The 27,399-nt window shown below is 37.5% G+C and overlaps 1 protein-coding gene across 14 annotated transcripts in view; it reads right to left on the bottom strand.

Moving 5' to 3' along the window:
* BPTF (bromodomain PHD finger transcription factor) overlaps positions 1–27,399 on the bottom strand; it is a 53,846-nt gene that overhangs the window by 23,130 nt on the left and 3,317 nt on the right. For 11 of the 14 annotated variants that reach the window (XM_015645408.3, XM_015645410.3, XM_015645411.3 and 8 more), the window contains exons 2-14: positions 17,732–18,554; positions 11,066–11,289; positions 10,711–10,911; positions 10,025–10,213; positions 7,275–7,439; positions 6,920–7,095; positions 5,651–6,006; positions 5,256–5,387; positions 4,591–4,720; positions 3,758–3,893; positions 3,067–3,288; positions 358–2,773; positions 11–135 (exon numbers count right to left, since the gene is read on the bottom strand). In XM_015645408.3, the coding sequence (XP_015500894.1) occupies positions 11–135; positions 358–2,773; positions 3,067–3,288; positions 3,758–3,893; positions 4,591–4,720; positions 5,256–5,387; positions 5,651–6,006; positions 6,920–7,095; positions 7,275–7,439; positions 10,025–10,213; positions 10,711–10,911; positions 11,066–11,289; positions 17,732–18,554 (5,295 nt within the window). Of the gene's footprint in view, positions 1–10; positions 136–357; positions 2,774–3,066; positions 3,289–3,757; positions 3,894–4,590; positions 4,721–5,255; positions 5,388–5,650; positions 6,007–6,919; positions 7,096–7,274; positions 7,440–10,024; positions 10,214–10,710; positions 10,912–11,065; positions 11,290–17,731; positions 18,555–27,399 lie in introns of those variants that run through there. The other 3 variants (XM_015645420.3, XM_015645414.3, XM_015645416.3) reach the window with 3 other exon arrangements.

Here is a 27,399-nt window from a genome sequence, read left to right as displayed (position 1 = left end):
ATAACAATACCTGTTCTTGTGGTTCCTCCCCCAGGTGGAGCTTTTGCTGCCATATCATCCCATTTGAGACATGCCCACAATAACCTCAGCATCAGGCTCACTCCAGCCAATGATTTGACTGTTTGGAGTCGGTACCTAATGACAGAATATAAATTATATTTTAAAATAAAGTTGAAACACCCAACCAAACCAACAGGACAAAGGTTTTCCATTCTACTTTTACTGAACAATATAAAAAACTGAATAATAAATAGCAAAATCTGCATATTTGGGAACAAACGTGTATCACTTGTATTTTAAAAAATCAATTAATTTCATCACATCCTAGACTTTTTCTCAAAAATGTGAAATATGTACCTCCAAGTGATCCCAAAAGTTGGTCTTGGGGATGGATATGGCCAGATATCCAAGGCAGGCTTTGCATTGTAATTGAAATAAGGAACCTCTCTGATCCCTCCTCTCCTGGCCAGCTTTTTTAAGTCATCATTGGGTAAAACAAATATGCTTTTCTTACTGCTTTTCGTAACAAATTTCCTATAAGATGGTAAGGCAGTTCCAGAACGAGTTTTTTTGGGTCTTGCAAATTTCATTAACTTCACTTTGTCTTTTGTGGAATATTCTTTGCTGACAGTCATAGAAGTCACCAATGTGCCTTCTGGGGTGGTCAGTGAATCGGTGACTGTTGTTGTAACCACTGTTTTACTGTGCTCCTGGACAGAGATGACATCAGAGTTGGTGTCTGTGGCTGGAGTGGTGAGCTTGGTCACAGTGGTGGTAGTGGTGACAGTGGAGATGGCACAGTTTTCTGTGGAGGAAACAACTGTGGTTTTCTCATTGCTGGCAGCTCCAGACTCTGCAACCTTGAACACCGTTTTGGACTCTGTGGACACAGTTGAGGTTGTGGTAGTCACTTCAGTAATAACAGTTTTTATTTTACTTTCTCCATTAATATTTTCCATTTTATATGTCTGTACCCCATTCTGGTCAGCAAAGTGACTGCTCAAGCTGGATTCCTCACATGAGGTTACAGGCGATGGAGCAACTTTCTTCTCCTCAATTGCTTCAGTTTTCATAGATTCTGTTTCACTGTTCAGGTTATTTTCTTTACAGACAGGCTGTGTTGGCGGGGAAGCAGAGCCAACACTGGCAGATCTCTCAGGAGAAAGCTGATTTTCTTCAGTTTTCTGCACATACTTGGAAACTTCATCTAGTGCCTGAAGACCCTCTCCAGACTCAGACTCAGGTGAACTCTGCAGTCGTGACTTTGAGTCCACGTTATTTTTATCTTTTGTGTCCTCTCCCATGATGTCACCATTCATGAATGGTTTTACTGAAGATTCCTTAAAAGTCAATGGTTTTATTTCATGTTCTGGAATGGATTTATTAAAATTATTAACTTTTGGTTCGATATCACCTCCTGCCTTTGCTTCACAGGTATTTTTCACTAAGCAGCCATCATTTGACAATGCTTTAATGTCACTGTCTTTTCCATTCATTTGAAATGATGATTTTTCTTTTTCTGTCTCAGTTTCTTCATCTTTATTATTCTTTTTGTCAGTAACAGTATTTACATTTGTCTGATCAAGATATTTGTTCATGGTACCTGTCTCCACTTTCAGTTCCTGACCTTTCTTTTGACCATTAGCCTCTGTTAGTTTAGAGCTCAGTAAATCCTCATTATCATCTTCCCCATCCATGTGCTCCAGAGATTGACTTTCAAGGTTTCTTTCAGAAATCAGCCCCGTTTTAAATGATTCTAGATCTTTATTAGCTGATTTTTGGTGAAATATAATCTTTTCAGATTTACTTTCAGTCTTTACAGGAGAAATTTCTTCCTCCATTTCACTTTCTTGAGAGGACATGGCTTCCATATGGCTTTTTATCATACAATTGTTTTCTGCATCTTTGCTTTGCTGTTCAGAATTCCCTTCTGAGTCTGGTTTTTCAAGGGTGGCCACAGCATCTCTTCTACAGCTGCTTTCAGGTACCACTGGCCCTAAGTTTTCAAGTTCTCGCTGAGACACTCTGGTAATAGGTAGCTTTTGTTTCAAGGGTTTTTCATTTATTTCTGAAACATCCCATTTGGTTCGGCCTTCTGCACTGGTTTGTTTCAAGCCATCCACTAAAGAGCTCTCAGACTCTCCAAGAGCCTCTTGTCCTTGACACTTATCAGCAGTCGAAGGTTCAGGGTTGTTTTCTCTGCCATCATTCTGAACAAAGCTGTCTCCTTCAGAGGATTGAGGGAAGTCTTCATCCAGCAGCTGCCCCTCTTTTGAGAGCCTGTTTGACAAAGGCAAAGAAGGTCCATCTTCATCCCCAGTTTTGGTACAGGAGATACTGCTGATGGGCAAACAGTCCTGCTCCATATCTTTGGCTTGGGTCTTGCCTGAAATGTAGCTTTGATCTTGGGAAGAAGAGTCAAACTGGCCTCCTTCTTTTCCTTTTCTCGTTTGGAGCTCATCTGTGTTTTTCTGGGGGCTCACAGATTGAATGCCCCCAGTTTTAGCACCAGCCTCCAGCTTAATCTTTTCTAGACGCTGTTTTTCTTCCAGGGTAAACTGTTTTATTCGCCGCTCCAGGAGTCCATCTAATTTTGATGATTTTACTTTCCTTTTGTAGCAAGTCCTTAAATGAAATCCCTCACTGACATTGATTATATCCCGCTTACAATGACTTTCCTCATCTTTTATGGAGGATTCAATTTTCACATCATCCACATCCATAGGTTCTTCCTTGATGACTTTATCATTTTCATCATCAATGTCTTTTTCCACTGTGAAGAAGAAGTAACTCTTGAGTCAGTGAGCTCCCCAACAATGAATACAAATTATATTTTTACATTAAGTACTAAGAAATAAATGGGCCTTTTAGCATATTAATAGATTTCAATTAAAAAAGGAACAAAAGCTTCAGACACTACTACAATGGATAACAGGCAATCATTTAACTGAGACATTTTAGATGTCTTGACAAAACCTGTTACACAGGTTTTCACTAGTTATTTCTGAGGTTCTATGCTTTTACTCATGCAATCATGTGAGTTTCACAATAACAAAAGATTATCACCTGTATTTTTTGCATGATCTGAGTTTTCAGAAATTGTGTCAACTTCCAATTTGTCTTCATGCAACTTTTCTTCTTTTACTTCTACTTTCTCCAAGGTTTCTGAAACATCTGCTTTGTCTTTTGCTTGCAGATCTCGAGAGTCCTTTGCTCTGTCTTTCTCTGTTTTTACCTTAGGTGCACCTTTTCGTTTATCCAAGTTGCATTTTTCATCTTCACTCTTTGCTATTAACAAATTAAATTATTTCAATTATCCAAAATATCTTTTGTACTTTGACACATTTGAATGTATGTTAGTTTACCTCATTTGCACACCAGTAGTGAAATTCAGAAAGAGAATTAAGCATCCAGTGCTAACACCATAGATTAAACAGTGCACTACTGAAAAAAAATATATATATGTACACCCCCTCAATATTTAAAATGGTGTTTTTTTGGTTTTGATGCTCTATATAACTTTTATCTATCTTTAATTTAAATAGGGCTATACAAAGATGCACAAATATTACACACAACAAAACTGAAACAATTTAATGTAGCTACAAAATGTCTGTGACAACTGAACAGGCTACACTGACCAAGATTACCCTATATCCACAAAAGCTTTGCTGGAACATTACTCCTAAAGTCTCCTTAAGAAATATCACACACAAATTAACTGCAATTAAAAAAAATGTAAACAATGCAGACTTACTTGATAGTAATTTTCTGTAATTTGCATTAGTATTTCCTGGTAGTTTGGGCATAAACCTGTGGACATGGGTTTTACTAATCCAGCTCCAACCGCCATATCCTGTTACTCTATATTCCTCTCCTTTTTGCTTCCAAACCTGTAAATATTTTTTTAAAGTAATATTAATGATGCTATTTGCTGCATTATTAATGTTTACATTTAGAAACTCAATGATAATTTAAAAAAACTCCACATTTGTACACTTTTCCAAGCAAGTTGAAGTATATTTATGAAATAATGTACTAAAACTGAAGATATAGCTGCTGATAATTAAATTGATCTATCACAGTAATATCTAAAAGCCTCATTTTTTAATGTAATTGTATTAACCTAAAAACTGAAAGATTATAGGAGTTTTTGAATCAACCTGTATGCTCGTTATAACAAGCGTAGAGCAAAGAACTACTCCAACAGAAGTTGTTAATATCTACTGTAGGAGGATATAAAGAGGTTTCTAACAGTAGTTCCCATCATATTATACAACCTTCCTAAGGCTGGATGTTTTGGGGAGAGGGAGTGGGACAAGATTCCAATAATCCCCCAGAACCTTCCACTAGGAAAGGCTGCATTTGCAGACCAGTATCTGTCACTCAGGCAGTGTCAGTAAGAGCATGACACAGATCAAATTCATTTCAGACCAAGATCATGTGTTTGAATACATGGCCACGGTTCCTACTTCCACGTAGGAGTAACACAAGGACATGAACACTGTAAGCTTAAATGAAAGCAGAAAAAGAGTCAGAAATCAACAGTTTCTGCATTTTCTTTGTTCTTCCCACAAAAGAAACCCTCACCTGGTGCTTGACAGGAAATGTGTATTTCACCCATGTAGCTTGCTGCATTGTTTCTTCTTCTTCTTGTTTTCTCTCTTTTTTTTTCACTTTCTCCTTTTCTTCTCTTTCTATTGCTGTCATTCTGCGTAATCTAATCCATACAGATTTAAGTGCATTTAAGTACAGGATCTTGCAAGTAAATACAACAAGTCAACAGCACATAATATTCCTCTGAATAAGTTTAAACATCTGAAGTTAAGAGGAATGCCCACTATCAGGTTTTAGGTATTACTTGTAATAGGAACATCACTTTTTTTGCTATTTCAGTGAGGCAAACACAGCTGGATGCAATTGTGTCTAAGAGCAGACACATCCATTTTCTGTTCCTATGACAAAATGAGAGACAAAAAAACCCCAGACTCCACTGAACTGAGAGTGTTGAAATTTGCTCTTCTACTCTCCCAGAGTTTAAGCAGTTTGGAGACTGTAGCTCGGATAAAACAAATGCAGGAGCAACGACACTATAAAAAATATTGTCATGGTTTTTCAGTGTTTCTGTTTGAGAAAATACATTTCAAGTGCTGAATAACTATCTCAATTTAAACATAATTCTTACAGGGACTAGCAATTGCAAACCAAAGTATAATTCTCTTATTCAACAATACTTTAATATTTATTAATTCTACCTCGTATGCCCCAAGGATTCCCGCCAGATGGGAAGCATGACGACTGGTTTGATTGCACACTCCAATATAGCCAGTGCTAGTGCAAATTCTCTGGGTTTGCTGCACATCTGAACAGCCTTAATCCAGTTAGACCTAAATTGGAAAAAAGAGAATGATCTGAAACATACACATGCAGTAATATAGCTTGCCATTTTAAAAAGATTTAATGGTAGGATAAAGACTCCTGTAGTAATACTCAAATATATAAACCTTTTAGCCTCCGTCATAAACACAGATGATGTTTTATTATAGTGAAGCATAGTGCTTGGAGATCACAGATTTGAAAAAACAAAGTAACACTGCTAGCAAAACCACAAGTAAAACACGAGAATAAGTATTTCCATTTATTCATTTACCTGTGGGAAGCCCAATTAGGGTGAAGGAACGATGCTGGGATATTGTTTTCTAGCTGAATAATGGTCAGCCTCAGGGTGGATATGGTGAGAACTTTGGAGCCATGTACAGACCCGTTCCACTTGAACTCTCCAGCTGGAGTCAGGCAGAATTTATGTGAGAGATGTCGCCTCTTGTCGTGGTCCTCCCTGTGCTGGTGCTTGTTCAAAGCGAAGGAATTGGTGGCATATTGATTGTGATAAACACGGTACTTCCCCTCCTGCCCCAGTTTGAAATAGTTGTTGATATTTCCCTTAATCACAATGTCCTTCTTGGTGTTCACTCGGGAGACTTCACCTTGAGAGTTGACCACCAGAACCTTAAGAAAGAAATATTGGAAACTTTTCAGTGAATTTGTAAAATAATTCCTTCTATTTACTTATTTATGATTTAGGCTTCAAATGTCTATCTGTAAAAGAGTAAAAATACTCTGGACCAGTCTGCAGAAGCAAACAACTGTTTATATAATACATCAATATATGTACTTCATCACTGCCTGTCTACAGAGTTAGGATATTCCTAGATCAACTTTAACATTAAAAAATCATCATCTAGACTCCCCAGACCAAACAGGAACCTGTTTTGCTGCTCTGATTGTGCCCATGGAGGGAGAGAGCTTTGGGAAAGCAGCTTCACTAAACTCAGGTAAGCTCTCTGTGAACATCTCCTTGTTACAGAATTCAGACATGCAGCTTAGCAAACAAATATCCTGCACTTCGAAAACATGGCTTCCACTAACATCACTCAACTAAATTAATTTGTTTGTGAATAAATGCACTAAATGTTAACTTACAAGGAAAACCAGTTAACAAAAATAAAATTAATATACCAAATAGTATGGAGACAACTGCAAAAAAGTCCCAACAGTCAAACAGTTCCTTCCTGGATAAACCAGGCTACTTAAAGAAACCAGAATCAAAACAACAAACAACCCAGTCATACAAAACAGTTTTATATTAGTGCACTGGATCACTGTCATATCACTTTGTAGAGAGCACCCAAGAGAGCAAGAGCAAAGGAGAAGGGGAAAAAAGGTTCCTGTGATATACAATTTCACCATTTGCTAATTTATTATTACTGCCTTTTCTTTAAAGTACCTCCATGACCTGAAGAAATAACTTTTAAAAACTTTTAAGTAAAGTTTAGTATCATTTAAAGAAATTATCATTTTTATAGACCATTTTTTTATAGTTCTTTAAGTTTTCCATGATAATGGAAAGATGTGCACAAACCTCTCTGGTTTCTTTATATAACTTATTTGCTTCATTTGCTGCAGCAGCAACCTGCTGACTTTTCATCTGGCTCAGTTTGCTATCTGGATTTCTCAATCTGGTGAGCATCCGCGTCGAGCCTGGCGTGCCCTTCCCTGCACCTGGAGAATCACTTCTGTCACCACTGGATTTCTCTCCTGCCCAGGAATAAAAAGGCTTTTAAAACAAACTTAAGAATTGGAAGTTTTCTACTGATGTACAAAAGTTACTAACAGAACAGAAAGTTTAGTGAAAAGAAGCATAAACTGGAAGTTGGAGATGTCTTTATCCTTATCATCCTTATTATTAATATCATCATCATTATTATTATTATTACCTAAGTCCTCTGAAGCCTGGGATCCCTTCTCTGCATTTTCAGCATCATCAAGAGTTTTAATGGAATCGTTCTGGCCAGAGCCCAGTTCGCTGCCACTGCTGTTCTCAACATCTGCCTGTGGAGGTGCAGCAGAGCCACTGCTGGGGATCATCTGACCAGTTTCTTCTAAAAAAGAACAACTTCAGTTTTAGTTTTTGCTTTTGAACTGGATCAATGCAACTTCTTAAAGTTTTCATCAAAAAAAGGCAGATGAACATGATTTGCTGGACTGGGGGAAACACATATAAAATATTAATTCCCTTCAGAACACGGTATCCATGAAAGTATTTTTTGTTCTGTTTCAAGCAGTTTCAACTTCTACATCTCTGAAGAACTTCATACCTGTGTTTAAAATATATTTGTAACTCATCTGAGACAATTTTCTTTCTATAGATGCACCCACCGATAACCCTGAGACCATTCTGTACTTAGAATTCATAAAATTTGGTCTTCCTGAAGTATCTGATTTTCTCTCTTTTAATTTTCTTGTGCTTTAGCTGTTCCTCAGAGTGTACACCTTTCAGTTTCTCTTGTTTTCCATTGGGTCTTTGATTGTCTCTTCCTCAACACCTTAATTCTCAGGAATCCCAGATTTCTGTTCCATTGTCACTGCTCTAACTTAAAACATCAGCCCCTTTCTGATCTGATGGGTCTTGATGTGGCTTCCAATGGGTTCCTGGTCTTCAGCTGTCCTCATTACTGTGTCTTGGCAGCTGAGGACTTTGTTGTCACCCCACCTGTTGTGCTGCCCCAGTAGGAATTTTTTGACTAAGTATCACTGAATTGCAGCTACCTTGAAATAAATCCCTCCGACCTCCCAGGAGGAACAAGCCCCAGTCCCTCAAAACAGCAAACCCAGCAATGTCTTCTGGGCTTAGTGCCAAAGGGAGACAGCTCAGCTGCTTAAAATCTACAGGATCTGTCTGTTTCTAGAATTCTTCCAAAGCATCAGGGATTCTGATGTTGTTAAGAAAAGTAACAGAACAAAACCTGGTTTTTGTGAAATACTACTCCTAGTAGAAGGATGGATCAGGTAAATATTCTGGAATTCTTAGAGGATCCCTAACCTGAATGCATCTTAACTTCTGACTGTGCCAAATGGGTGACAAACCACCACTGCTTGATCCATTTCCCTATTTATTATGAGGAAAAATGGACTTGTTTCCATGGCTGCTGTTTGGAAAAGAGTGGAAGCACCCAAACCAGACTCTTAATAAAGATTAATATCCAAATTGCATTTAACAGACATTCTCATCTACCTCTGCTTTTTACTCGTATTTCCCCCTCTCTCTTGAGAGTAACTGCCTCACTGATCCTGGTTCAGTATGTCTCTCTCTCTCTGAGAGTATCAAACTGAAATTTCATAGTAAGAACACAAACATCACTGTGATTACAGTGAACTAGACATGAGGAAAAACCCTCTCTACACATACTTTCCTACAAAAAAAGAGCCCACTAATTTACAACTTATGTAGAAGCTTTGGAAGGAGAAAAGTGCTTGTGAAAGTATAATAAATAATAATAAATATATAAGTGAATCTTTAAAATAAAATACAAACCCATAAAGGTGTCTGAAACAAAATCACAGGATATGTATCTTTTCCATTAAACCTTTACAGTTATTTTAACTTTAAAAGGGAATAAAAAATAGGAGAACTGGCAAAAATATTTGTTCACATATCTAAAATATATGGATTTTGTCTCATACATGAAGACATTTTCTATACTTAAAAAGTGTATTATGAGGCTTGCAGATTACAGATTAATCTTAGCTTTCATTTTGTCCTCCTGTTCAGAAAGCTTATTACAAAGTTTGGATGCACTGACTTTCATAAGTTGAAAAGCTGCAGACTGTGCCTGCATGGAGAAGAATTTCTGGAGGAAGAAAATGTTTGCTACCCATTTTTAAAACGTAACACACTGAATATGTTCACATCACATGTCTAGATTTTTAAGAACTGAGAATAAAATCCTGATCATTTTAATGGTGATCAGCTGTTTGGAGCAACATTTGGTTATGTAGTAAATCCTGTAACAGAATATAATTCTAAATGTAATATAAAGTAATTCTAGGATAGTACACTCATAGTTTGTTACACCTAATCAACTCCCACTTATTTTGCTAAAGCAAAAGTAGGATTGTCTGGTTTAAAATAGTATATATTATTACCTTTGAGTCACTGACATGGCAGAACAAAACATGTTAAGATACAATAATGCTTGTGCTTATAATTCTGAAATCTGTTTAAAATTTCCAGCATGACAATTTTAATCTTGACATTTCAGTGCAATGGTTTATAAATGTGAATGAAAACGCTTTGTTAGTGATTTACACAGTAAATGAGAGGTTAAAATAACAAACAAGCCAGCAGCAAATTAGATTTGAAATAAACTTTGAGAGGATGCTAACAATCATTACGGATCACTATGGAAAAATAAAATAAACAGAAAATAGAAAATTAAAAGCTTAGCCATAGTCATCTTTGGAAGGCATGAAAACAAATGCTAATGTCATGGAGGACCACAAATTTCAAGCACTAGTTGCAAGAAAATTAACTTTGAAATGTTAATAATGACAACGTAGCAGTAAAGGATGGCACTGCAAGCAAACAGCATGAGTGATATACGCTGGGAATGGTTTTAGTGGACAAATCAGAGAGAAAAACAGATTCCCCAAATTACAGAGGCATTGGTAACAGTGCCTTCTGTACCTGAGAGTTCCAGAGGGAGCTCTGATGCCACCTTCTTCTCTGCCACGTTGTTGCTATCAAGGGTTTCTGACTGACACCCCACTGCGTCCTTCCCTTCAGAACAACTATTCTCTCCTGCAGAAGGATTTGTGGTGTTGTCATCAGTGCTTGAGGTCACAGAGTTACTTTTATCCCCAACGACTGTTGCCTCTATAGTGAAACGCACAACAAAACTTTAGGGATGTTCTTTATTATGCCTTAGGATGTCATTTGGCATCATCCATAGAAAGCAACTTCAGCAGCTTTGTTTGTTTGATAATGCTGGAAAATAGCAAGCTTTTTCCTTTTTTTTTTTTTTTGCTGTGAGATGATATTGTCTCAGAATCAAAGAACAAACCAACTGTGACTAGGAAAAAGTTAAAAATTATGTAATGTGGCTTACTACAAAATATGTTGATCACAACCTGTAAGCGCCACCTGTACCTCAAGGCAGGGTATCTAGGAGCCAGCTGTACAGAAGTAGGAAAATTGGTGAAATTACTTAACAAGAACAACTCCAACATATAAGCACAAAGGAACTGACAAATATCAGCTATTACAGAAATATTTTGGAGAATCATACAAAGAAAGTATCGCATTAACACTTAAAGAAATGTGGGGTTCACTTCACTTAAATGGAGCTGTTAAAGCACAGTCAGTTTCTTTACCTTCTGTTTTCTCTTTTTCCACATCTTGCTCACTTTGTGTTTCCTCGATTTTATCCTGGTCTCCAGATTCTTCCTTGTCTCTCTCAGCATCTGTCTGGTCATTATCAACATCACTTTTGGCCTTTTCTGCTTCCTCATCTCCTGTGTTTTTATCTTCCACTATTTCTCCTTTTCTTGCTCTGATAATGTCCAAAATTTCATCTACAATATAAAGCATGCTGTCAGCCCAAAACAACAAACCACCTACAGAGCCATGGAGCACAAATAACATGACATAAATCCTGCTTCTGATGTAAGATAAACTAGATTTGATTCAAAGTGCAGCATCTATCCCCATTACACAAAATATTCCTACCATTTGCTGCAGAAAGGAAAGACTTGTTGTTGCCCCTTGCTTTATTTGTAAGGTCTTCTGTCACATCCATGTGCCGATGAACTTCTTCACGCATCTCATCCAGGGTTTTGCATAGGTCAGCTTCCCAGTAATCCTTGTCCAGGCATTCAATTAACTCTGCCAGCTGGATCTTTGTGCTGTAGTACCAGATTTTCTTATCCTTCTCACTTTCTGAATCTTCCTCTCTGTAGCAGTATTTAAAAAATATTGATTTTAAAATATCTGGATAAATGACAAAACTTGCTATCAGCCTGCTTTCTGCAGAGCACTACGAAATGTCAATACCTGAGTGTGAATAAACAAATCACATTGCTCATACGCACACAGTTTATTAATATCAATATTCCTTTCTTGTTTCCTTCCCTTCCTTCATCCCCTCAGTTCTCATGACAACTTCCTCAGGAAAGCTTTGAAGTCTCCTTAAAACTGGTTTGTCCAATTTGACAACAAGGTGCATTCTTATTGTATTTACTATTTCTGTAACCAGTAATTTAGTCCAGAATCCATAATGGTAGTTTCTGACAGTGTATTCAGGAAAAACCACAGAAAATTCAAAGTATAGAATGTCACATTCATAAAATATTTTATATTGGCATCCTACAGCATCCACCTGTAAGAGCACCAGTAAGGGATGAGTCATAATACAACCCCTTTGAAAACATCAAGGGATTTCCACATTTTTAATCTGCAGTACACCATGACCCCATGAGGCCAGATTTACTGGTGCCAACAGCACCTCAGCAGGGCCATGGACCCAAGAGAGCTCCATCAATATCCCAGGTAACAGGCTCTCCTGGAGGCTGCAGAGCACAGGGAGGATGCTCCAAGTGCTTCTGCAGCTGCTGGATTTCAGCTTGGATTGATCCATCCTGTGGAGCAGCAGCAGCCAGACCCAGGCTGGCATGAGCCCATCCACTCATTTCCACAGCACATCCCAGTGCTCCCCATACCATGTGGGTGCCACTGATTGCCCAGCCTGGCCTTCACCTGGGTGAAGAAACTAAACTACTGCTGCACTTGCACCCCCTGTTCCAGCACTGCAGGCTTGTGGCTCACTGAGAACCCTAAGCCAGAGTTCTCACAGCAATGGGAAGCTGACTGTAAATCTCAAAGGTTTGCCCTTTTGGGGTTTGTTGCAGGTTCCTCTCTACTGGTTCCTTTCACATGGATTATACATTAAAAATGGCACAAATTGGCCTCAGAGATTCAGAAAGACAAACAACCTTAAGGCAACTTGATCGTTGTTGATCTACTGCCTCTCAACCCTGTATTTGTGAAACAATTAATATTTGCAACTCAAACAGAACACAATTGAAATAAGGTAGTTGTGAAGTTAGTAACGGTAATATTACACAAAATTCAACTACTAACTTGTCACAACCATTATTACAAAACAGACTTTTGGTTTTGATGATAAAACGTGGTGTATGGCAAAGAAACTTTCATCTCTTTCCTAAAGGCCTTTGCTCATGAAAAGCAAGTAATTCTGCTTTACCATTTATTCCTTTAAACTGCCCACATTCCATTAGTTTTAACCACACCAACTTGTTAAGTTTGACAAGTTTTCTCAGAAAACAGCTGATTTCAGGAAGACTGTCACACACAACACACCAAAATTTAATAGCTGAACACTGACAATCATTTGGCTCTATGGAATATTCTAGGCCTGTAAAGTTCCATGTTAAAGGAAAATTACTGTTTAAACCATGTTTCCTCTAAATCAAGAGTTATTTACTAACAACAATAGGGAGCACTTTCGTTACTGGTGGTGAACAAGAGCCACACAAGAGTAAGATAAAGGCAAATACCCAAAAACTAAGAGGGAAGGGGAGATGAGAATGCAAGAATAAAGTTTTACACAGTGAGAGGAAATAAAAGGATGAAATAAAATGCTTAACTAAAAAGAACAGAGAATGGGTGCCTTCTGAGCTTTCCCTGGCAAGCATCCAAGGATGTGCAAGACCCCAGCAGAGCAGCAGTTGTAAGGCTGCTGTGCTCCTGACAAACATGACTGTAGAATGTGATGCTGTTATTACTCCATTTCTTAACTGACCAAAAAGGGAACTTGAACCTTTCATTCTGAGCCCCTCTCTTGTAACTGTTACAGGATTATTTGCTAGAGAGATAATGCCATTTATACATCCTCTTATATGACCTAGATATGCAACAATATAAATGCTTCATATAGAATCAGAGAGTCACTTTGGCTGGAAAAGACCTTTGAGATCAAGTCTGACAATACATTCTCATCTCTCCATGAGGAAAGGCTATGCCTGCATTCATCTGTCAGACAAGCAGCTTGTACACATTGCTTCTATTTTGATGGTTATTGTCCAAGTGTTTTCTTATTTTCATGTTTCTCCCCCCCATTCAGCAAATCTGAGACTGCTCCAGCTGCACTAATGCAGCCAGGGTATGTGTGTCACCTGAACATCCCAAGCAGCATCTGGCTTTTCCCTCCCCATCAGCCCTTTCTATTCTAGGTTTGCAAGGTTCCATTGAACTGAAAAGCAATTAACTGCTGTTTTCAGTTTCCCTGGATAATTCAAGAAAATGTCTCCAGCACCAGTAAAGGTTTGCTGTATTGCAGGCCAGTAAACCCCGAGGCTCAGTGTGCAGAGCTGAGACACCAGACCACCGAGAGTATTCTGCAGAAAGCACCTGGAGCTAATCCTTCCATGTGTGATTTGAGTCCTGCCCATTAAAGAACTGCTCAGATAATATTCTAGAAACAGACAATGAGGTTATCCAAGAATATTTTAATACCCTTCTACTTCATTTATGTCAGGGTTTGAGCATAAAGTTTGTTTTGATTTGAAGACTATCACAACCTTAGCAAGAGAATTTCAGGAATTAAACAGTTTTCACTTGAAAAACCACAATGTGAAACGGCACAAATTGGTTGGTCTGTATGCTTACACCAAACTCATCTCTGGCCAGGCTTCTTTCCAAGATTCAGATGTGTGCCAGGGGAAGACTGGGCATGCACAGCAGAAATCATTCCATGCAATCCATTTTGGCCAACTTAGATAAGACTAAAATTAACAATTATATAATTCCAGCTAACTTTCCCTGAACATCTTTTTATGTTTAATAAAGAGACACGACTTTCACCCCCTGAAGAAATCAGGGAGGCTGTCATAAAAAGATGGAAAGATGCAAGGCTGCACAAGGAGCAGATCCCAATGGTTTTCTCGGACAGTCCAGACAGATTTGCCAGCCTGGTGCTGGACAGGTCTGCAGAGACTCCAGGGGACTCAGCTGAGTCATACACAATATGTGAGGCCAAGGAGGGAGAAAAGAATCACATGAGCTTTTCCTACCTCTTTCAGCTTCCTTGGCTGCCAGGAACTATTCACTGGCAGGCTGCAGAGACAAGTTTAAAGACTGATAAAAGCAACATAGAAGATACTCAAAACTTTCAAGTAAGGTGATAACAAAATACTTAGTATTAGTAGTAGCAGATACTTCCTGAATTCCATGATGATACAGTTGGAAACTGAAGAATTCAGGAAATTGTTTAAAGCAATCTATTCAAATTAAGACCCAAACCCTTGTTAATTAACTGGAGAAAACAGAGGAGAACCCCCTAAGAACATAAACAGCATGACAAATCTTGCAGAAAAAAGAGCTGAAACTGCTTTTGACTGTCGAGGAAGATCCATACAACTCAGGAATAACAATGTGTGTCCTATTTCTGCTATCAAAATGAAAGCCAAACAGTGTTTTATTATCTTCTACACATAATAGATAAATTCAAAGCATCTCAATATTTCTATAAAGATAAACTTGTTAAAACACTGCAGTAGTTTACAAAGACAATGCAAGTCAAAGTCCCAAATTTCCTGAATTAATAACTTGCAGAAAAAATCTTCACAAGTAAAACAAATGCAATTGACCCAGAGGCATCATCCTTAATTTGTAAACAGCTTGAAACAAAAATGTCAGGAATTAATTTGCTCTTGGCCTGTTTTTTGTTTTAATCTTGTTGATATTTGTTCATGATGAGATTACTTCACTGTCCACTTTTCCATCTTTGCAGAGCAGAAGAGGTGGAAAAGAGAAACAAATCCACAATCTTTGGCTTAAAAAAGGCAAGAGATGGAAATAAAAGTATTAGGAAACAAGTCTGCAAAACCATTTAAAAGGTATGGAAACCAGCAGTAGGTTTGATTTATGGCATTTAAAGGGGGAGAGGGGAGAAGAAGTAAAAAGCCCTAAAAACCCTTTTGAGAAACAAAACCATCAAGAATTTAGGATTTCAGTTCTCTAATCCTCCTGGGCAGGATTTCAAATCAGTATTTGTACAGATTACTTTTAGATCTATTAGTTTCCTCTGATAAATATGATCATATGGCACTGGAGAATACACTATTCATTTTAATAAAGTTGATATGATGATATAATTTCACAGATCTCAGGTTTTAACATTTGGCAGTTATCCCTTAAGTTACCCTTCAGTCATCCAAGATATCAGGCATAAATAAATAAATAAATGCAAAAAGTTGTGTTTGCAATACAGCATGCTTACTGAATTTAAAAACTGGAATTATGGAGTTTAATATCTATGTGAGTTATTAAAGTTACATTTCCCTGGAATTAAGTTGTGTAGTACTTTTGCCCCCTAATGAAATAATTTGCCCACAGAACACCTAAAAGGAATGCAAAATATTGTTTTTTTAAAAACTCAATATATTTAGCTTTTGAAGATGTCTCTTCTAAATGCAGTTAAAATTACTACCAATGTGCTAGAAAGAAACAACTCTCACATGTGCAGATTTCAAAGGCTCACAAAGCACCTGCATGATTCATTTTCATTTGAAACATGTTGAAGTGTTGCCTGTATCAAAACCTTCTGAACATCAAATACTCCACTTCACTGGGAAAAAACATTGTTTCACAGATCAAGTTTGGTTAAAAATAATTATCTATCTGCCTACATAGAGAGAGGAAACAAAGTCTGCCCATTTATCTCAAAATCAACTCCTGAGTGATCTGGATTTTCTAATATTAATTCCCAAACCTCTGCCAGTACAGGAGAGCAGTGAAGACAAACCCATCTTTAGAACAGCCTTTACCTGAAGACTTTGAGGGGAAAGATACAGAAACAAAGCAGAGGAATCCATAAATTATTTAAGCACAAGCAGCTAGAGTAAAAATAATCCCAGCTGTGTCCTTCACAACGAGACTTTCTGTGAAAATCAAAATTTCAACACATTTTCTTAAAACAAAAGGTAGGAAATTCTGTATGAAGCAATGGAATAATTGGGATATCAACAGCTTTGGGTGTCCATTGCATCCTGGTGAACCACCTGAATGATCCACCCCTTACTGTGGAGCATGTGACTGAGTATAAACATGGAGTATATATATAGGAAAAAAAGGAGAAGAGTATAAAAGATTCCCTGCATCCTTTGAAAGGTTACTTGGCACTACTGTGACATTTATAACCCAGAGAAACTAAAAAAGATCAAACATGGGACTCTTTTTTTACAAATATGAAAGAAGAACACAGGAAACAGAGCAGAGATAATTAATACTTAAAGCATCAGCTGACAATACCCTAGAGAAACAGCCCCACATTTTAAAGGAATACCATGAGCCCTTAGAAGTGTCTTCTTTGCAAGATGGAACACCATCAGCAGACCTCACAGTCCCTTTTTAAACACGCTGGCTACTATCTTAACACTCACTAACCTGCTTTGTATGAAATTCTGTTAAGGTACCCAGCTGTGGTTTATTTTCTCTGTAACACTGAATGGAAAACTGTGTTTCTGTGTTTTCAGAGCTCTGCTAAAATCTCTATTTCTCCTAATTTAACAATAGCACTGATTTCACTTAAGTATTATTTCTCCTCCATTATGAGAACAATTAGATAAGACAGTCTTTTATGAGAAAACTGATCTTTAGCCATTTTCCTGTGAAAAATGAATTTCAGATTCAACTTTTCAGGTAAAATCCAGGGCACAATGCCCTCACTAGCAATGGTTTGATTCCTATTAATATTTTGAGGTACATTTGTATCTTGAGACCAAGCAGTAGCAGGTAATTGTGTGAAACACACACAGTATCTCCCTTGAAGACAGGCATGACTTGCTATGGTGACTTTCTTAGCACTACAGAACAATGTTCAATGCAACATTTTCTGCATTTCTAGTAACAGTGAATCCCTCTGAGCATCTTTGAAAGTTTCAGCTTCAAAGGCAGAGCATCAACCTAGTACCAGAATTTGGCAACCAAACACTGCTTAAGCAGGTTGCAGACCACAAGCAGTGTCCTACACACCGTGTGATATAAAAAGAATCAAACTTGTCTTCAGTAACTTATAAAAAAACTAGGGAGCTGTCGTTAATATTCCCTTTCTTTTCCTCACATTCATGTGCTTTCAGCACATTAATATGAAGCCTGAGACCCTGTTTTTATGTCCTTTTTATGTATAGATTACAAGAATATTAATTTTGGGTAAATATGGATTATTTACATGGTCTTTAGTAATCTCCTTACAAAACAACAAGCAACAGCCTTATCTAAAGAAAGAACAATTTAAAGATGGCAACAGCAATTTACATGATGTATTAAAAACACAGTATTATTGTACAGAAATTATGCAATGATTAGTTAACTTACATGATGATTCTCCTGTTCAGGAACCAGTATTTCCGCCTATGCCTGTCGTATCCAATAGGTTCGTGTCGGATATATGGTTTGTTTTTTTGGATTTCAGCCACACAGTCAGTCACTCCAGGTACCTTATGTGCCACACAGACCTCACACTGCCACTCGTCTTCGGGCACCTCCTCCAGAGGGGGTTTCACGCACTCCAAGTGGTACACGGCCGAGCAAGTCTCACAGCAAAGCAAATCCCCAAGTTTGTGACAAACCCTACAATGATCATCATACTGAATAACACCTTCTGACATTAACTCCTCACGTGCAATGTTTGTGGTAAGAAACTGATCCACTAAGAACTGCAGAACTTTGATTTTATTCTCTACTGGTCCATAAGGATAGTCCTCTGTCTCTTGGTAAGGAAGAACATGATGGTATTCCTTGTCACTCTCACAATATACCCGCAGAACCTCTGGCCACGTCATTCCATCTATGAAATACAAAGTGGAATTAACGCTATCTTTGAGGTCAGCAGGTCCAAAGGTAGTATTTGAAGTGTCTTCTTCACGTAAAACTGCTTTTAACAGCACTATATGCATCTCTGCCATAAGTGTGCACTGCTCTTGACTTACCAGAGCAGCACAGAAGTCCTCAAAACGAAAAGGAGAGAGGCGCAAAACAGTGCCAAAGTTCCTTAGTACCTCATAGATGGCAATAACATTCATTATATGCTCACTAGGCACCATTAAGTCCTCTGAGGATTTAGGAAACTCCAAGGGTGGGATATCTTTTTCTTCTAATATTGGAGAACGAGGACGATGTGCTCTTTGTCTTCTCCTACCTGGAATAAAAAACAGCGGTAAGAATTTTGCTGTTCACAGGTCAACACAAGTGTTTAAACATCTATCATCAATCAATGTGTTAGCATTCTGAACTAATGCAAATTAAGGCTTCACAAGCTTCACAGTTTCATAAATGTGTTAACTCAGCTAATCATCTTATACTTTAACTAAAAGTATGAAAATAAAACACAAGATATTTGAAGTTTTGCTTTAGACATACAGGAGTATTGCACATTTCCTGTACAATATACATCTATTGAAACTTTAAAACTAAATCTAGGAATGTAATTGTTTAAACTACTTAAAAAGAAAGACATTTCCTGCAGCCAAAATAATATTTTTTCTCATTTTTATTCAGCATGACTAATTTAAACCTGAAACATCAAGCTCCAAACAGATATTAAATGATTGCAAGATATTCTCCTATCCAGCATGGGCATCCAGGAAAGCTCATTTCAAGCAGATGTCTTAGGACATCAATTTCAACCAAATTAAAATACAAAAGAGAACCTAAAGCATGTTGTCCACTGCTTTCTAACTAGAATATTTCTCCTGACTACCTACAAACCAAAACCAGAAGGTAAATGTGATGTTTTATGAAAGCATTTCAACAATTCTCAATTTCTCAAAACAAACAAACAAAAACCCACCCCACGCCACCTTCACACTTCAATAAAACAGGAGCCATATCCACAGAATGAGGAGGCAAAATTATGGAAGGACAAAGTTTACCAGTAAAAGCTAATCTAAAGAGCTGTTTTACTACCTAATAGAAAAGACATTGAACATAATTAATTCAGTCTCAGATGCCAATTCAGATAAGATACTACACTTCCCTTGAATTCCATTATCCTTGATGCCAGGCAGAAGGAAAAACAAAAGAGGAAAGTTTTTGAAAATTACACTACCTGACAGATTAAATATTTTAATCCTCTAGCAAAATAAACAGCTACATGCAACTATTTCTCACCTATCAGTTAAAAGTTTTAGATGCACTCATTAAACTTATTTCCCTTTATAGAAAAAAATAAATTGAGAAAATCTCATAAACCATCATCTAGGTTTAATCCAAGAAGTGAGATGAAAACTGCTTTTAGGTCCTCTTACTAAGCATACTAAGATTCTGGTCAACAACTAAATTTCAAAATTATCCATTGTCCACAGACAAGTGTCAGCAGGATGCATTTCATGCACAGAGGAAATTCAAAGAAAAACTGCAGCTATTCATAGCAGCCATTTCCCACACACACTTCATTAAAATGGGACATGTATTAAACTTTGTGTGTTCTGACACTGAAGAGTGTCAACCAATTTTAATTTTAAGATTCACTTTCATAATTTCATAACTGGAATTTTAAGATTCATTTTCATAATTTCTTAACCAAATACTGCACATAACAGACCTCCCCAAAAGGTTCAAGGAAATGAAGAGATAAAGTGAGTTCCAGTCAGCTTGGATGTTACCATTAAATGGAAATGGTTCTCTGTGGCATTTGTTCAACCTACCCTACCCTGTTCAATACTCCCAGAAAAACAGAAAGTAAGTCTAATGTGGGAGAAAACCTGCTAAGACAGATCCTGCTGAACCTGAAACACCATCACTAAAACATTAATGCATTGAAAAGGGAAAAAAAGAGAAGCTACCAGAAAGAAAAGCTACCTCTATGAAATATCTTGATGCACAACAAATGATTCCAGAAAAATAAATCAACCCTTAGACTGGTATGACAAGAAGGCAGCAGACACAGCTTTCCCTTTCCAATGTTAAAGAATGCAATTTTATACAACAAATTACACAACCAAACTATACAGAAGATGAACTGCAAGATGTTTCCATTACAGAAGTAACAGGTCAACCTCATCTGTGGATTATAATAACTTTCCAAGTTTAGTGAAGTTTGAGTTCTGACTGGAAAATGAAGGAATGCTTGTATGACTGTCTTCCAACATGCCTCTGCACTAATCAGTGGAAAATGTTTAATCATGGCAAACACACATAGACAAAGGAGTTTCACAGCCAGGCACAAAACAAGTCTTCTCTAGATCAAACTCAATTTTTCTATCACCATGATCCAAAATCATATATGCATGAGGCACAGCTGGTTAAAGACTCCAAAGCAAAAGAAGACAGGTTCACACAATAAACTACTTTGGGGTCCTGAAGCTTCCTTCCACACTGCAGTCCTAGTTGGCCATAACAACACTACCACCACAGGACAGATATTCTGAAATCACTGATGGCCCTCACAGAGTCCAAGTACCACAAAAGCCAGCAGAGCTATCAACCAGGATTCTTTCTGTATCAGAAAAATGTGTCTGCCAGTAAAGCCATAAAACAGCCCTTCGAGAAAGAGAGTGGCAAGGACGTTAACCCTGCTTTAATTTAACTGAATTAATAAGAAGCGACAAATCCCCCCAAGAAAAAGATAAACCTGAGTGAAGGACCACTGCTGGAAAAAAATGGACTCCAAATACCAATTTTGCTGATGTCTCTTTCATATGAGATAACCATGGAATCATGGAATCATTAAGGCTGGAAACACTTTCAAGATCAAGCCCAACCATCTCAGCCCCACCACCATGTTCTCAAGTGCCACATCCACACATTTCAGAAGACCTCCAGGGAGGGATGACCTACACCAGTTTCCTGAACAGCCTGTTCCAGTGCTTTACAACCCTTCAGTAAAAAAAGTTTATAATCAAAACATCTACTGGTGCAACTTTCAGTCACTTGTGTATTGGTCACATGAAATTAATAGGGGAATAAAAAAAAAAAAAGAACTTTAAAGCAATTAATCCCTAATATGTTCTGAAAAAGTTAATCTCTAACACTTCCTCTTACAAAGGTACAATTAGAGATCTAGAAGAAATGTGTTATCAGGATATAAATGTGTCATAATAGCATAATAAAGAATTGTACTTTGGTGCAAGCACAATGCAACCCTGTGGCTGCATTAGTCACACCACCTCCTACTTAAATCAATGTACATATTTTCATGTTTGTTTTGGTATAAAAACCAGAAATTTCAAAAGCAATGACAGAACAGACAATAGGAAAAGCATTACAAAATGTGTGCTTCATTTGTGTTAGGCCTCACAGTTGCAGCACATTACAATATTGTGCACCTCAACACTCCCCATCCACACTGGAAACCACACACCACAGCTCAAGAGCTCAAATCATTTCTCTCTTCACACACTGAACTGCTCTGACCAATTCTCAACTAAATATAAACTGGTTTGCAGAGCTTAAAAAGGCAAGTATTCAAAGATGGAGAATATTTTAGAAAGAAACTGTATTTTTCTTGAATGACTTGATGGCACAGTACTTAAAATCTTTCTATGCTGGCTTTTTTTCTTTCCAATTTCACTTTCAATTTGTTGTTAACATTCTCTGTATTGGGGTTGAAGAGAATTTGAAGTTGAGAGTCACAAAGTATGATTTGGAAATTCAGAAATTCCAATCAATTTGTGCTTAAATGCATTAATGGCCAATACATCAACTGTGATCTCAAGAAACACTCAGACACCTTTAAAAAAAAACCTCAAAAGCCCAAATCAACAAACCAAACAGTCTAACAATCTCCAGTGAAAAGGATGGACATTCTCTGCACGGTGCTCATAAATCTTGAAGCATTGCAAGTGGCTGTTCAACTGAAATTAAAAGTGCAGGTCAATGGAATATGATATAATGATATTAAAGTGCTACAAATATCTTTTTTGAGCTGAAATGGTATTTTATTGGTTGGGTGGATAACCTGTCTTCACTGCTGATTTTTCAGTGTGCTGAGAACCCACACAGCTCACTGTGCTTTGGAGCAGCTCCACCTCCTGTGTGAGGGTTTTTGAAGATCACAGTCCATGTTTACCCAACTGTGCCTCATAAACACACACACACAAAATAAAAAAATCCCTTAAAAGTTGAAAAATGTCTCCCTACAATAAGCATATACAATTATTCAAGCTTTTTGCTTCCAAGGACAGTCTTCTTTTTCATGAGGCAAGTGGGCCAATACTTAAATTCTACATTCAGTGGCAAACACCAAAAACCCACAGCCCAACAAAGAACTCTGGCCACTTCAAACACTTTAGTTTAAATTATTTTAGAGATACTAGGATTTGACAACCTATTTTTTTTTTAACTTCTTGTCATCTGTCAGTAATTTGGGCCCCCACAGGGAATTTTTGTTTCAAACAGAAATTGCAGTGTGTACTATTTTGTTTAAAATAAAACCATCAATAGGATTGCAGAGCAGGTGCACTGGCAGGTTACTTCTCCTTTAAGCATCACCACCTGACTGACTAGGCTCAGAACTGAATTTTCACGTGACTACTGTAAATTCAAGAAATCTACTCTCAATTTATCCACACTGAAGTTTCCCAAAACATACTCAAGTTTTATTAATGCAAATTAGATACTTCTGAGATAGTTTCTGCATGTTAACTAAGCCTCTGAATCAAATTTCACCTCCGAGTTTGAGGCAATACAAAGGCAGAAAACGTCCACTTCTACACCACTCAAATTCCATAGCTTTATTTGGTGGAAAATAATTGATTTGCCAATAGCCTCCTGCTGCCACAGCTGTAATATTGAGAGGATCCAGATCCCCTGGAGTGTCTGAGTACTGCATTTCTATCTAGCACAAGCTTCTTTTAAATGGCAAGTCCTTCACTGGTTGTCTCTCCCCAAGTGCTGAAGCAGTCTGCAGTGGTTACCTGTCCCTATTTTGAATGCTATAGTTGAAGAGCTGCTTGTAATTAAGATTAAAGAGTAAACAATTCTATTCCCATGGCATTTAATTACAGATACTGATAATTATAGTCTACACTTAGGATAATCTACTAAAATAATTTATATTACAAATATTTAAGCAAACACACTAATGATACTTGAAATAAAACTAAGTTACTCAAGTAACAGTCTGAACACCCAAACCCAGAAATTACTCCAAAAACCATTGCTTTAATTTTTTATTTGCATCTACTCAACCTATTTGGTTCAAATGCTGACCCTTTCAGAATTTAGAAATGAAAAAGAGTTTAAAAGAACCAAACACCTTGTCTTCATTTTCATTTACAGACTGAAAGAAGAAAAGAAAAAGTCACATCTAATCTTTACCACAGGAGAATACAGAATTTAAAACTATTTTAACCATCTTCAACATATCTGCTGGTTTATGCAAACAGAGAATCTAAATAAACTACTAACATCAGTGTCCAGAATACAGAAAGAATGTATCACAACTAAATATGACTTTCATGCTCTTCAGCTTTAGTTGTGTACAATCACCATACACATGTAGGCTAACAAAAATCACACAAATCCAGTTTTGCCTTGTCTCACTGACATTAAACACTTCTTCCCTCCAGCAAACACAGCCTTTCAGCCCAACAAGTTTCAGGTACTGGACTGGTGGATGGAGGCCCTATAGAACAAATATTCTGCCAGAACTACTGTCCTGTTGAAAAAGGGACAGAGTGGTGGCTGCATTGGTCTCACCTAAAAAACAAACACTGGTTCCACTCTCTCTTGATTTGAAAGTTCACAACTGGTATCATTTCACTTCTCTCAGAACTTTCCCTTCCTCATCATTTCTCAGCACTTGGGCTCTCCAGCTCAGAGCTCCTGCTCACAGTTGCCATGGAGAGAATAAGCTTGGTAGGAGCATTGGGGAAAGAAAAAGAGACCAAGGAGTTTCAGACACTTCAGCAATCTGTCACAGGAAGGGGAAAAATATACAACGAACTCCCACCCCTCCAGTCACACTCCACTAACTGACCCCAGAAAAGACTATCACTTTTCCCCCCCAAAAAAAAGATTTAAATTTTGGCTTCGAGTTCTACAAGCCAAGTCAAACCACACTACTCTTACATGAAAGTCCATCTTTAGTAAAGTAGAACTGGGCTGGTTTTGTTTTCCAGATTGTGAGTCACTGCAAAAACTTCTCAACATAAAGACTAGCTGGCAGTTATATATGATGTCCTGGGAGCACGAGCACTCCTTAGAGAAGACGCCCTCTCCTAGATTTTCCTTCCTCCTGGAAACTTTGCCTTTTTACTGCTCTCAAACTCCCTGAGACCCTCCTATTTTGGTTTGGTTTTAATAAACACACACTTGCTGTCCCAAATTATTGCTTTGCACCAGGCACGCTTCAAATGGGACTGTACAGCAACACATGAGCTTTTGTTAGATATCACTGAGAAAACTGGAAACAGTTGATAAAAATGTGTAAGGGAACTTTTTTTTTTTTGTTCTTTCCTTCCTTTCACAGCAGAATGCAGAAACTGGATAGAGCTGCATGTTTGCCACAGCAATATCCAAACTGGTTCTTTAATTAAAAGTCAACCTCTTGGGAGAACATTTGCTCAGCTTCCACCAAAGAAAAAACAGCAGTAAAATGAATGAGTTTAACATAAAATAAGAATATATTATGAAAAGCAGTGCCAAAATAGAAAAATCTAAATCTTTTTCTTGGGATGGGCTGAAATTAAAGGCTTTGACTTTTACAAACATTTTCTTCCCTTTTAAAAATGCCAACATGATAATCATGTTTCTAATATTCACAAGTCAAACATTCTCTTCCAGAATAAAAATTCTAAACGAGTAAGATGCATTTGTAACTACTTGTAGGTGCAGCTCCAATTTGAGTAATATGCTGCAGTAATCACACCTAACCCAAATTTATTTATTTAGTCTGGAGAAAATTAAAAATCAGCCATAAATAAAGCATAAAAATGTAAAAACTAAACTAACATTAAAAATTAGGCATTCCAAGCACAAAAAAAGCTTTGGAAGTTGAAACACAAATGAAAAAATCAGTGGTTATTAGAGTAGATCCTGAGTGCATTCACATCATACAAAATCTCAAACGTGTTCCTAAGTAAAGTTTTACTCCTGCCTTGCCTTGTACAAAAGTAGGTCTTTATGTCCTTTTAAACTAAAACTTTTGGCTGCTTATTTTTTCAGTTTGCACACCTGTCAGCAGTACACTTTTAAATCAAACTAAGGTGATCAACTGATTTTACACTGAGAATTTAATTTCCCAACATTATGGCCATCAGCACTCCCTCAGGAGCCAGCAATACAAACCCACCCATATTCTATGGAATCATTTTATCATTTGGATAACTAATGCAAATGCAAGACAAGCAGCAGGTCAGATCACTCTGAGAAGGACTCAGAGGCACAACCCTTTTGTGCCTAGAACCCAGGAAAAGAAAAAAAAAAAACAACAAAACCACAGGTAGCACAAACAAAATGATACTCAGGAGAGTTAGACAATTTCTTGGGACACGTTCAGGATAAGTTGTAACTAATTTAAGAAGTTAGTGAGCCCTGAGAGCCAGCCCAAATCTACTAAAATCCACATTTATTCACCTTACACCTGTTCTGTGCAACACAATGAGCACTTACAGAATTTTACTGCAGATCTACAAAAAAAGTTTGCTCAATAAAGTCATTGGCAGCACACTGCCTTTTACAACACACATACTTTGAAAGGGGTGAGTGAGGTATTTGCTGCTCAGAGCTTCTGGGATGACTGGCAAAGCTCTCTTCAGATAAGCTGCCAATTTACAAGTCAATGCAGCAGGATCAGCCTCAGATTTACTCCTTTGGCCTTCTAACAATTTCTTTGTTATGAATCGTCTCCTACATTTTTCAAGACTGGCATGATGAACTAGTGATCCTTCCCTCTAGAGCACAAATCAAGGGCAGATTACTAAATGGTAAAATAAAAGCATGCCAGGTTTAATTTAGAGAAGGGGGTACCCCAGGTAAGATGTCTGGGAGGCTGGTAAATCTTCTCCCACGGCAGACAAAAAAAGCTGTATATCTTAATATCGTATCTCAGTGTCTCCACTTAGACAATTCTTCAAGAGCATGAAAACATGTTCAGATAAAAATTACTCCAGACACACAAAATGCAGCACCTGATTCCCAGCTAAATTCTTTCACTCTCAAGATAAAAGCACGCTGTGAAGTAATGTGTTAACAGAAGCAATGGTCAGTCCTCCACAAATGCTCAGACAAGCAAAATACAACTAGAAGTATTATTTAATGTATTTTAAGATAAATATTTTGTCTCCCAACTCCAGTGTTGTGCTTTTGTTTGTTTGACAGATTGATGATGATCTCAGCTGAAAACTAGATGTATAGCTCCTCCTAAAACTAGTTTTCTGATGAAGAAAAAAATCAATAAACAAAAAATGAAGGACTTCTAGGCATCCTGATTAAACCTTTCTCTCAAAATCCTGCAACATATGAAAAACAGTAACTATAATGCAACAGTGACAAGCCTCAAGTAGAAATTGCAGTGGACAGAGAATGGCAAAAATGTTTAGTGATACAAGTATATACAGGATACCTGTCCCAACAGTTCCTCCACCTTCTGGGAATGCAAAGGGGTGAGAAGGAAGGGACATTAGACACACAAAATTCCTCTACCAAAAGTGCATCAAGCAGAATAAAAGGAAATAAATGTTATTCACACAGTATGTTTTTACTGTACCATGACTAAGTGGTATATTAAAGACATTTTATCTAAGATTCTGCTTCTTTAAATAGTTTAAGAGTATCATTTTATATTATAATAACATTAATTTTACTATCATATTATAGTAGAAAGTACTCCTACATCTAAGTCCAAGATAAATCACAAGCTCCCCATCAGAGCATAAAACCTGAGGCTTTCTTGGCCAGAGACATTGCTCTGTGATCTTTTAATTCATTGTTCAACGTAAGTTAGAAAAAACTATAGCAAGTCCATACCCCCGTTTAAGTGGGATGTGATTTATGTGTAAAAGCTTGGTTGGCAGGAGAGTTTGACTGGGATGGCAATTATT

Source organism: Parus major, chromosome 18 (genome assembly GCF_001522545.3).
Source record: "Parus major isolate Abel chromosome 18, Parus_major1.1, whole genome shotgun sequence".
Lineage (NCBI taxonomy): Eukaryota > Metazoa > Chordata > Aves > Passeriformes > Paridae > Parus > Parus major.
The sequence above is the reverse complement of the archived record's forward strand: the minus strand, read 5'-3'. Positions and strand labels throughout refer to the sequence as shown.